General features: G+C 49.9%; 1 protein-coding gene across 1 annotated transcript; it reads right to left on the minus strand.

Moving 5' to 3' along the window:
- Positions 1–33: 33 nt before the first annotated feature.
- On the minus strand, positions 34–11417 carry LOC116892576 (pregnancy-specific glycoprotein 22-like). The gene is made up of 5 exons (XM_032894356.1): positions 11133–11417; positions 9303–9647; positions 6068–6427; positions 4628–4987; positions 34–961 (listed from the first exon to the last, which is right to left on the minus strand). Exons 1-5 carry the CDS (start codon positions 11212–11214, stop codon positions 678–680), a joined length of 1431 nt encoding a protein of 476 aa, XP_032750247.1. The 5' UTR covers positions 11215–11417; the 3' UTR covers positions 34–677.
- Positions 11418–11750: the final 333 nt, after the last annotated feature.

Consider the following 11750-nt stretch of genomic DNA (forward strand, 5'->3'; position numbering starts at 1 on the left):
AATATATATACTTGGATATACTATATTTTTATATTTTTATATATCATCTATATTATATTTATTTATTTATGCTTACAGAAAAGAATTGTGTGCAAGGTCACGTTGTGCCTGCCACCCTTAGGATACAAACATTCCAGTTGGCTTTTACACAAAGGATTTCAATTCTGTGCATCAAAGAAACTGTAGATCAAAACTATCTAGTAGCCAGTTATGTGCACTGAGAAAAATGGTCAGTCCTTTCTGCCATCTTCTGCACTTCCCATGGGTGACTGGGGTCCAGCCTTGGGGTTAGGTGAAACTATTGGAGCATATGAGTGCATATTTGTCGCTGTGCAAACACTGGACCATGTTAACAGGGCACATGGAACATCCAAAGTTTGGAGACTCCTGATACTAGTTGCCATAGATTCTCGGGGTTGGTGATACATTCAATCCACAACCTAATGTCTTAACACAGTTGCAATACTGTTTACTGTATCGATGTCTCTATTTTCCTTTGGGCACCTGTTCCTTTTGGCCTGTTCTTCTGTACCTTGTTGTGTCAGAACTACAGGCAGGAGCCACCATGCTGGAGGTACATGACCAGTTACTGACAATTTTTACTATGGAAATTGCATCCATTTTGTACCTCATTGACAAAGGAATGCTACCCCTCTGCTGTAGCATGAGAGGAGGGGTCACTCATTCCTCACAACCAGACTGACTGGGAGACTGGTCTTTGAGCTGACTGGGTTGAAGACCTCACATCGATACTCTCCAGCATCCTCCTTCCTGACAGGATTTATGCCGAGTTGGCACTTAGATGGGGACAGTGTGATCCTCTCTGTGGGCTGCAGATAATGATTCTTGAAGAGCCAACGGATGGAGATCTCAGTGTTGTCTGAGAAGCAAGTGAAGACCACTGAGCTCTGTACTGTAATGGTGCTCTCCGTGACTCTCAGGAAAGGCTGCGTCACAGGCTCTGCAAAGAAACAGAGGAGGGGACCAAATGACAGTTGTCCTTCAGACACCTCAACCAGTCCCTCTATAGCTCACACCTAATAAAGCTTCCAGGGAGGAGAAATTGGAGCTGTGACTACAGTCATACCTTGTGCTTTACATCTGTGACCCAAGGGCTGTGTGACCCTGATTCAGCCACTGAGTTTGATGTCCCTCAGGTTCCCTCTACTAGGACACACTGTGCACAATGGTTGCAGTGCTTATAGTTAAGATCAGGTATGAGCAATGTTCTGACCAGTGGATGGGGGAGCTGCTCACATCAGCAGCACCTGTTCCACTTACCCAAGGCTGGACTCCTGAGGATAAGTAGGTTTCTAGAGAACTGTCACCTCTGTCCCTCCTCTTGGGGACCTGGCTTTCCTGTGAGCCTCCTAAGCCCATAAGAAAGTTGGCTTCTGTCCTGGCACCTGTCCATTGAGGTTCAGGAGAAGAAGGCACACATGTGACCTACATGACTGCAGCTATCATGGTGGTGCACAGCTGATCCCATGCCCTATGTGGCTTGGTCAGTCAGCAGAGCCTTGTTCCCTGTCAGCTCTAACAGGAAATTCAATGCTAGCCCTGAGGAGAAGCTGTCTGGGAGCAACTACAGTTGAGTCTGGATCCTTGGCTTCCTGGTGCTCCTTTTACTGATTCAAAAGTGAGCTAGACCATGGGGGGAGGGTGAACACAGGCTAAAAGGGAAGATAAAAGGGAAAAAGACAAATTCATCAATAATGACATCTTTGTCTTTGGTGAAAAGATGGGGTCCTGTGACCACAGAAGCTTAGATCCATCACTCAGGAGAGGTGGGAGGTAGTGTCTGCACCTCCAGGCAAGAGTGAGCAAACAACCTCCAGGCCCTCGGTGCACCTGACTGTGTGTCACTTCCTCTGTGTGGAACTCTGTCCTGATGTGAGCCAACCTCACTGTCCTCACGTGCCTGCTTACACTCAGAAGATGTGGAAGTCGCGTGCCTTCCCTCACTTCTTCCTCTACAAACCCCAGTGTCCACCTTTTGACCTCTCCAATCTCTCCCCTCTCCGGATCACTCAATGCTGACTTCGCTTCGAGATGGACTACCTGGTCTGACTTCCTGTCCACTAAAGCTAGGACCTTGTGTTTATAAAGTAGTTTAATCTTTCTGGAAATTCCAGTAAGTGGTCAGGCTCAGCATGTGGGTGGATGAAAGAACGACTCAGGGCCTTGCAAGGCCGGCTGTTAATGAAATTCTCGTATTTAAAGCTACAGACAGCGGTTAAACCTCCAGCTCACATTAACCTGGGCACGTGTGTGAGTGTGTGAGTGTGTGTGTGTATGTGTGTGTGTGTGTGTGTGACGGGGGATATGAGTATGTGTGTGTGAATGTGTGTGTGTGTGTGTGAGTGTGTATTTGTGTATGTGAGTGTGTGCGTCTGTGTGAGTATATGTGTGTGTATGAGTGTATGTGAGTGTGTGTGTGAGTGAGTGTGAGTTTGTGTGTGTGTATGTGTGAGTGTGTGTGTGAGTGTATGTGTGTGAGTGAGTGTGAGTGTGTGTGTGAGTGTGAGTGTGTGTGTGTATGTGTGTGTATGTGTGTGTGTGTGTGTGTGAGTGTGTGTATATGTGAGTGTGTGTGTGTGCATGTGTGTGACGGGGGATATGAGTATGTGTGTGTGAGTGTGAGTGTGTGTGTCAGTGCTGGTATAGGTGTACACCATCCTGTGTATGTGGGTGAGTGCAGGACATAGCACCCAGATGGAGGTCAGAGGTTAACTTGAGGGAGCCTTTCCTCTCCTTCCACGGTAGCTCCCCTGCTCCCACAGTCAGGCACTGTTCTCCTCACCTGTGACAGGAAACACTACCAGGAGCTGCACCCAATACAGGCCAAGTACATAGTGGGCACCGTGGCCGCTGCTGCCTGTTCTGCCCTCCTTCTGAGGAAACAATTTGCTACAACACTGCTCCCCAAACTCTGCTGTCTTCCTTCCTCTGAGCACAGACTTTTAGTAGGCAGGAGCCTTTCCCAGGGTAACGCTAACTGCTGTCAGGGATGGTGTCCAGGGTCCTGGTCTGTCCCTTCCACCCTGAGTCCTGCATGGTGCCCCAAGTGGCTTCACTGTCTGTATTGTTCATATAGATATAGTCCTCGAGACCACACAGTGAGCGACAAGGCTCATAATCATCTCTGTACCCCGAGGCAGCAACAGCTCACTGCAGACCTGCCCTCTGCTGTGTTCTCCCGAATTGTCCTTCATGACACAGAATCCCACCTGAGCACTAGGCTGTCCTGTGTTCTTAATACTCTGGCGAGGTGGAATCAACTCTGCAGGAAGGTGCCAGAGATCCCTGTGAGGGCTGGGCAGGGACCTGATGGCCGATGCTAGGAAAGGGACAGACCTATGCTCACTGGAGTCACCAGTCAGAGTGCGTCGTCATGAGACCCAGGAGCAGTCATGTGTAGAGTTTCATGTGGCTGTGACACAGGAGGTCACCTGAGTCTTAGAGAGAGGGCAGTGGCTTTGTATCCCTAGGAGAGCTCCAGAGGGACTCTCAACATCCTGTGCTGGCTGAGCCTCAGCTATGGTCTGCCCATGTCCTTCCTGAGAGGCAGCTGTCCTCTGTCTAGGTGATTCCCCATGGAATATGCCAGGGAGAGCCAGGAACCTGGTAACACAGGATCCTCTGACAGAGTGATGTGCTTAGTAGGTCTGAAAGACTGCCCAAGAGAACTCCAGGTCTGTAGGGACCGGGATGGAGCCAAGTTACAAGTTAAGCTTATGGCTCCTGGAATTACTTTTCTGAGTTTTCAGCCATTCTGAGCATAGCAAGAGCCTCGGTTGACTGAGCAGAGTGTGAAGTCTTAGGCTGAGTTATTTTCGATATTATCTCGGGTCACCTAGTGACCACGAAGTGAATTACGCCTCATGCCTGGATCTGCCCAATTGAGCTATTGTGCAATTGTTTCCCTGCAGGAGACAATTCCAGGAGCTGGACCTCAGAGGGCAACCAATTGCAGAGGAGGACCTGTGCCTTGTGGACCCTACCCTTCCGCTGAGGTCTCATAAGCCCATCAGGACAGTAATTAAGGGCCTGGACACCTGTCCAGCTATGCTCTCCCTGCTGAGTCTCTGAGGTAGGTGTCCAGGGGAACTAGCTTAACCCTGACACTCATGGCAGTTCACTGGCTGGTTCCACATGCCAAGAGAGCTTTGTCTCATGTCAGCTCCAACAGGATTCCAAAAACATGCAGTGACAAAAACAATTCCCCATGTTCCCTGGAGTCTAAACAGGGGTGGAGATTAACAGCCAGGGCTTCCTGGTGCTCTCTGTGAGGACCTGGAGTTACTTCTTCAGGCAGGGCCTAACTGACCCCTACAGAGTCTTCCTCGAGGCCATGTGCATGATGAGAGACCCAAGGGTCAGGGCTGAGTGTGACATCCTGGCCTGAATTTACCCAGCACAGGCCTTCCTCTTGCAGGTAAAGACAAGTGAGGGGTTCTGCTCTAATGCTGTTGGTCTAGCCCATGTGTGCCCTGCAGTAAGTGCCCAAACACCCATGAGAGGACACAATGCAGTGGGGGAGAGCGGACACAGCCCAGTCCTCACAGTCAGCTATGAAGTAGGATAAACCACACCCAGCATCTGGAAGCCATTGAGAGTCACTTACTGTGCACAGTGACTTGGACAGGTGCTGTTTCAATGTTGAAACTACTGTCTATCATTTGTAGAGTGTACAAGCCCGTGTCTTTCTCGGTGACGTCCTGGAGCAGCAGGGATCCGTTGGTGTACACTCTCTCTGTTCTGCTTTCTGCAGGCCCCTTGGTGATGGAATTCCTGGCTCTGCTATATTCTGCAATTTTAAAGACCTGGAAGGTAGACACCCCTCTGTACCAGTAAAACACTTGAAAGTCTTCTGGCAGATTAAGAACACGGAGAAGGACGCTTTCCCCTTCAGCCGCATGCCGTGGCACTGGATCTATCATGAGTGGGGCAGAGGTGAGAGGGTCACAGCACGAGGAAAGGGAGGCTGGAAGGGAAAGGAAAAAGTCATCACATGGGATCACTGTGCTTAGTGGAAAGATGGCGACCTCCAACCTGAGGAGATGGATTCTTCCCTCAACCCAGAGATGCAGGTGTGGGTGTGTCTCTCCCACCTGACGGACGTCGGGAACATGGCCTCCATTCCCTCAGTGCCCAGAATCCTGTCATTTCCTCTGCATGGAGCTCTCTCCTCAGTGTCTCCGTGGCTGTCCCTCACTGCCCTCATTCAGACACTGCACGCACTCATGCACACTGTGCTTTGGGATGATGCCTCCCGTGACCTCGGTCTCTACACACCCTGGATATTCACGCTCTGACGTTCTCATCTCCTTTGTACCTGCAGTCAGCCTCAGATCTCACATCCCACATGTTCTCACTGCTCAGCCTATAGCACCCAGGACTAAGGCTGGATGATGGGTGGGAAGAATGCGGTCTTCTTGGCAGATACAGGTATTGGGAAGGGCTCAGGAATCCTGCTGGCTGGCTTTATGTCAACTTAACACAAGCTAGAATTTTTGAAACAAGGGGCCTCAATTTAAAATGCCACCACCAAAATAACCTGTGGGCTAACCTGTAGTACATTTTTAATTGGTGATTGATGTGGGAGAGCCAGGCCACTGAGAGCATTTTCACCCCTCGGCTCAGTGTCCTAGGTGCTATAAGATCAGGATGGGCAGGCTGTGAGGAGAGAGGCAGTAAGCAGCACTCCTGACAAAATGCTCCTAGAGACATTTGCAGTCAAGTCTGGGACAAACGACTGAGATCAGAGCTTCCTGGTGCTCACCACTCTGTGAGGATGCCATGGTTTCCTCACGTGCATGGCAAGAGTCCCCAGAAGACTGGGCCGAGTCTAGCACCTAGGGTTGAGTTATTGTCCTTGATACAGGGGAGAGTCAGATCATAGAGTGACTCATGGGCATTTCTCTCCATCACATGTGTCCTGCACATAGTGGTTAACCACAACATGGGGATAAAAAGGCAGAGAGGAGGTAGTCACATGCCAGGGGTGACAGTCCTGTGTGACAAAGCCCCACCCAGCACTGAACGATCACGGAAAATCACTTACTGTCCACCTGAAGTTGCACGTGTGCCAATTCCATTTTCCGATGTCTTTTCAGAGTTCGTAGGGTGTAGAACCCAGTGTCATTCCGGGTGACATTCTGGAGCAGGAGGGATCCATTGCTGTACACCGTCTCTCTACCGCTGTGGGCAGGGCCTGGCACACTTGAATTCTTGGCTGTTCTGTATCGGGCTATCTCATGGTTGCTAGACATAGACGCCCCTTTGTACCAGAAAAACCCTCGAAGCTTGTCCCGGAGATTGTGAACGAGGAGAAGAACGCTCCCCCCTTCAGCAACACTGGGCGGCACTGATTCAATAGTGAGCTTGGCAGGGTTAAAAGGACGCCCACAGACGAAAAGAGAGGCTAGAAGGGAAGAGAGATCCGTCAACATCAGGACTTTAGTATTTGGCTAAGACGGTGCCCTGCGTCCTGAGCAGCCGTGTCCAGGGCTCAGCTGAGGTGTGGGAGTTTCCCTGCCCTACCTAGTGGAGTCAGTGCTTTACCTCCATGCACTCCGTGCCCCTCACTTGTCATTTCCTCTCTATGCTGCTCCCCCCTCAGGTGTCAACATGGCCCTGCCTCACCGTCCTCAGATCCCCGCTCACCCTCAGTGTCAGTGTCGATGGGTGTTGGGGTGAAGCCTCCCGACCGTCACACTCTGACTCTTTTGTTTCTTGTCCTTTAGTGACTGATTCACCTTCTAGCTTTCTTCATTGATCTGTCTGCCAGTCTAGGGCTAGGGAATAATGAGAACTGAGATTTGTCTTATATTATCTTTAAAAAAAAAAAAAAGACTGCAAAAGAAAACTCAAATATCTTGGAGAGTGAATGAATGAGTGAGTGAATGAATTAATACATGGCCATGGATTTATTTAACAAATTAGCATGTTTGGGAATACAGTGTTGACTTCTTCCATTTGCTATAATTTTTATGCATTTGCTTATTATATTGGTGTATGAGTTCATGTGCAAGGGCATGCCTCAGTGTGTCTGTGTTGGGTGCAAAACGCCGTCCCTAGGTGGAGGTCAGGGGACAACTTGTGTTCACTGGTTCTCAGGTTGTCAGACATGAAGCAAACACCCAGATCCACTGAGCCAGATCAACACCAGCTTGGTTTCTTATTTGGGGCATCACAGCAGAGAACCTCAGTCTTCAGAACACTGGGCTCTGTGATGGTGAACTGTGGGTGACAATAATCTCCTCCTCCCCGCTGCTTCTTCTTATTTACCAAGAGCCTCATGATGATGATGGTGGTGGTGGTGGTGGTGGTGGTGGTGGTGGTGGTGGTGGTGGTGGTGGTGGTGGTGGTGGTGGTGATGATGATGATGATGAGCCTCTATACTTCAGTGTTTTCAGCCCACAAACCTGAAACTCTTCTCCAGTCCCTGTCCCCTTGAGGAGACTTTAGACAGTAGGTGAGTCCTCTCCTCTCACACACTGTAAAATGTGGCCTCCTCATCTGTGAGCAGGAGCACCAACAGGTGGGGCATTGTTTGCAGATGGTACAGAGGGCACCGCCCTGGTCTCTGTGGCCAGATCTGTCCTCAGTCTGTAGCACATCTGCTCCAATACAGCTCCCAAGTTCTCTGATCCTCTGAGCTCAGCCTCCTCCAGACAGGATCATCTCCCAGAGTCCCAAGGGCTGTGGGTAACTCTGTGTTCTCTGCCCTGTGCACACTCAGTCCTACCTACCTAACCTCTCTCAGCTCTCCAGAGCACACAGTGACAAACAAACCTCTGAGCATCTCTGTGCCCTAAGAAGACAGCAGCTCACCCAGGGGCAGCCCTCTGTTCTGGCCACATCCTGGCTCAGTCAGCACCAGTGAGTGACCCTCTGCACTCCCTGTGTGACCCAGGAACCAGCTGGGCACCCAGTCTGCCCTGTGTTCTCAGTGCCCTGCAAAGATGGAGTTTGCTCTCAGAAGGAAGGAAACAGAGATGTGTGTGAGGATCCCAAGGGACCAACTGTGTGATGAGTGGGGAAGGGGACAGATGCGTTCTCACTGCAGTCACCAGTCAGGATTCTCAGGGAGAAAAAGAGCCCAGGAGCAAATGTGTCAGGAGCCTCACTTCCTGAGTGTGGGAGGAGTTGACCTGAGTCCTAGAAGGACTGCTCTGGGCTCCATCATCCCATGCAGGGTTTCAAGATGGTGGGCACACTTCCTCTGTTTGCTGAACTGTGTCTTCCCGTATGCTCCCTGGCCTTTCCGAGATGCCTTGGGCCTCTGTCTAGGTGGTTCCCTTAGGATACTCTATCTTTTCCAGAGAAAATACACAAAGCAGCCACTACACATAATTCCCTAGCAAGGCAGCAGATACAGGAAGCAGCTGGTAGGTCTGAGAAGGCTGTGTGACCCCCCCATGTCTGTAGGAACAGGGCAGTTAGCCAGAGGAGGAGGTAAGTTCCTGGTTTAGACAAATACTCTTCTGGGTGTTAATTGTGTTTCCCTGAGGCTGCCCCTGCTGATGACTGGGAGAACTGCAGCTCACATCTGGGGAGCTATCCACATCAGCAGAGCCTGGTGTCATTTGCCTGCAGGAGAGACTTCTATGAGCTGGACCCCAAAGGACAAGCAATTGTCAGGAGGATCTGTGTCCTTTGTCCCTCTTCCTGGCAACCATGACCTTCCTGGAAGTCTCATAAGGCCATCATAACAGTTACTTAGTGGCCGGGACATCTGTCTTTCTATTCTCTCCCTGATGAGTCACTGGAGAGATCCAGGAGACCTCGCCTAACTGTGGCTCTCATGGCAGTGCACCAGCTGATTATATGTGGCACAAGGATTTGCTCCTCAAAAGCACTGTTCCCTGCCAACAGATGTCAGAATCCAGTCTTTGTAAAATGCTTCTCGGGGCCATCAGGAGATAAGTCAGGACAGAGGTCTGGAGCCAGGGCTTTCTGGTTCTCACTTCCATAAGGATCCTATGGCTACCTCATTCAAACCCAATCTCCTTCCCTCGAGGTCTTTCCCAAGGACACATTACTGCTAAGACCCCCAGAAGTCTAGACAAGGGCTTTTGTCCTTCACTGTCTTAACCACACATCCAGCTGACTGCAAGGTAAAGTCAAAAGAAGGATTCTGTTCAATTGGCATTACTGTCCTTGTGTTTCCTGAGTTAAATGTTCACACCTCAATAAGGAGACACAATGCAAAGGGTAGGTAGGCCTGCCCCTTCTGTGTGTGTCTACTGGAATGAACCCCACACAACACCCAGAGTTCACAAAGTATCACTTACTGTACACGTAGAGGTACAAGGATGTTGTTGATACAGTTTCTCCACGTGTATTGACTGTTCGTAGAGTGTAGAATCCTGTGTCCTTCTGGGTAACATTGCGGATCCACAGGGAACCATTGCTGTACACTGTCTCTCTACCGCTGTACATTGGCCCCGTCACACTTACTTCAGTGTTCAGTATGTATACTCCAATTTTCCTCAGCCCTCTATACCAGGCAAAGGCTGTGAGATTCTCTGGCAGATTGTGGACAAGAAGAAGGACGTTTTCCCCTTCAACCACATTGAATGGCACCGATTCAATGTTGACCTGGGCAGTAGTCAGGAGCCAGCAGGTTACAAGGGAGGCTAAAAGGGAAGAAAGAGCAACCATCGATATTGAGCAGGTGAAATCTGTTGCATGTGATTTTTTTTAAAATCACACTTCTGCCTTTCCCGGGAGCTCTGCCCACACTCCTGGCTAAGGCCCAAGATCAGCTGTCACTGGTCTCACTCTCAACCGATCTGCCCACAACCAGCTGGTTCCCTGACCCAGACCCTCTCATCTAGCTTCCCCAAGCCGCCAACATCCACCCCAGCTACTCTCTTCTGCCCACCTTTACTGCACAGATGGAAAATGCTAGACAGTTTTAATATTTTAAAACTAGCCAAATAGCACAATTGTTGGGTTCTTATCAGCTAACTGATTTTAGAAATTAGCTTCCACCTTCTTTATTGACATAATTAAGAAATCAACATGTCCCTCTACAGAGATCAGCACTCACCTTAGGGGTGTGGGTAGGGGCGTGTCTACCCTCCTTGATGGAGGTGAGCAACATGACCTCCAGTCCCACACAGGCTCTCAGTGTGTCATCAACTCCGCAATTCTCTGCTCAGTTGTCTGCCTAGCTCACACCTCAGCACTCCCATATTTAGTGTGAGGATGCCTGACTGACCTCCTCCTCTGGAGAAACCTCACTTTCCGAATGTTTGCTCTCTGTCCCCTTTGCTGTACCAGTCAACCCATGATATCATCTTCCAGATACACTGACTTCTGACCCACTAGAATCAGGGCTTTGGGAGAACAGAGAGTAATCTGACATTAGGAAGACTCGGTTCCTGGAAAAGTCTTAGACATCAATAGAGGAAGGAAGGGAGGAAGGAGGGAAGGAAGAAAGGGAGAAAAGAAAGAAGGAAGGAAGGAGAGGTGGGTGGGTGGGTGGATAGATGGATCGGTGTGTCCATAGATTAATCTACATCTTTCCTATGTCTGTAGCTAGCAACAATAACTATACTCAAGAGTGATGTAATATTTTTACATTTACTTCTGTATTGTATGGGTTCATGAAGGCACATGTCTCAGCGTGAGCTGGTTTGGGTATGTGCCACAGCACATGTCTGAAGGCAAGTATCTTGGTGTTTTCAAGTACTGTTAAAGCTACCACATGGGTGTGGAGGGCAGAGAAGACCCTGCAGGAGTCCCGTCTCCCTGTCTACCATGCTGGAGCTGAGGACTGAATGGAGATTGTCATGTCTCTGCACACTGAGCCCTCTTATTATCTGTTTGACTTCCATTTGGAGAGTCACCGTGTGATGGTTGGACACATCGGGACTCACAACAGAGCAGACAGTGTGACTGACTTTCAGTAGGGAACACTAGGGGTTTTCTCCATCCTCATCAGCTCCTGTCCATTGAGGGCTTCAGCCTGCTAAACCTAAGCCCTCGCTGCACCTTCTGCCCTATGACTGTGAACAAAAACCCAAGTCTCCTCTAGGGCTCCTGTCTTCTCAGGAAACTTCAGCCTTTCTCTGAGGTCTCCTCCCCACACACAATCATGGAGTAGGCATTCTTACCTGTGAGCAGGAACCCTCGGCAGGGGGTACACCCCTTGAAGGGAAACACAGAGGATGCCTCCATCTGTCTTCTCATTGTCATGTTCTTGCTCTGAGGAGAAGACCTTCAACTCCAACAAGGCACCTGGCCTCTGCTGTCCTTCCTCCTTCTGAACTGAGTTTCCTCTCAGGCAGGAGCACTTCCCAGAATCCAATGGGCTGTGGGTAGTGGGGTCGGGTCCAAGGCACTGCTCAGTCCCTTCTACCTTCAGTGCTGCCCTGCATCCCTCCAACTTTTCTCTCTTTATGCTTCTCCTCCAAGACTCTCATTGAGCAACAGGGCTGATAAACATCCCCATGCCCTCAGAGAACAGTGGCTCATCCCAGGGCTGACATCTGCTGAGTCCTGGTCTTGAGTCTGTCTGTGTCAAAGAGGGAGCCTCCATCCTGTCTATGTGTCCCTGTGACACAGAGACTCAGCTGAGCACCCAGTCTGCCCTGTGTCCTCAGTGCTCATGGAAGGTGAGATTTCCCAGCAGGAAGTGACAGAGATGCCTATGAGGGCTGGAAAGGGACCAACTGAGTGATGAATAACCCTTTATCACTACAGTCACCAAGTTCCTGATCCAGGAGAGAGAC

This window comes from Rattus rattus, chromosome 2 (assembly GCF_011064425.1).
Source record: "Rattus rattus isolate New Zealand chromosome 2, Rrattus_CSIRO_v1, whole genome shotgun sequence".
NCBI classification, from domain to species: Eukaryota; Metazoa; Chordata; class Mammalia; order Rodentia; family Muridae; genus Rattus; species Rattus rattus.

What these genes read in the sequence shown, in the direction of transcription:
- LOC116892576 (XM_032894356.1), bottom strand. Translation starts at nt 11,214, where the DNA reads ATGACAATGAGAAGACAGATGGAGGCATCCTCTGTGTTTCCCTTCAAG. An exon ending in CGTGCAACTTCAGGTGGACA is followed by an intron (nt 4,988 to 6,067) that starts GTAAGTGATTTT and finishes TTTCCCTTCCAG; the next exon opens with CCTCCCTTTCCTCGTGCTGT. An exon ending in TGTCCAAGTCACTGTGCACA is followed by an intron (nt 962 to 4,627) that starts GTAAGTGACTCT and finishes GTTTCTTTGCAG; the next exon opens with AGCCTGTGACGCAGCCTTTC.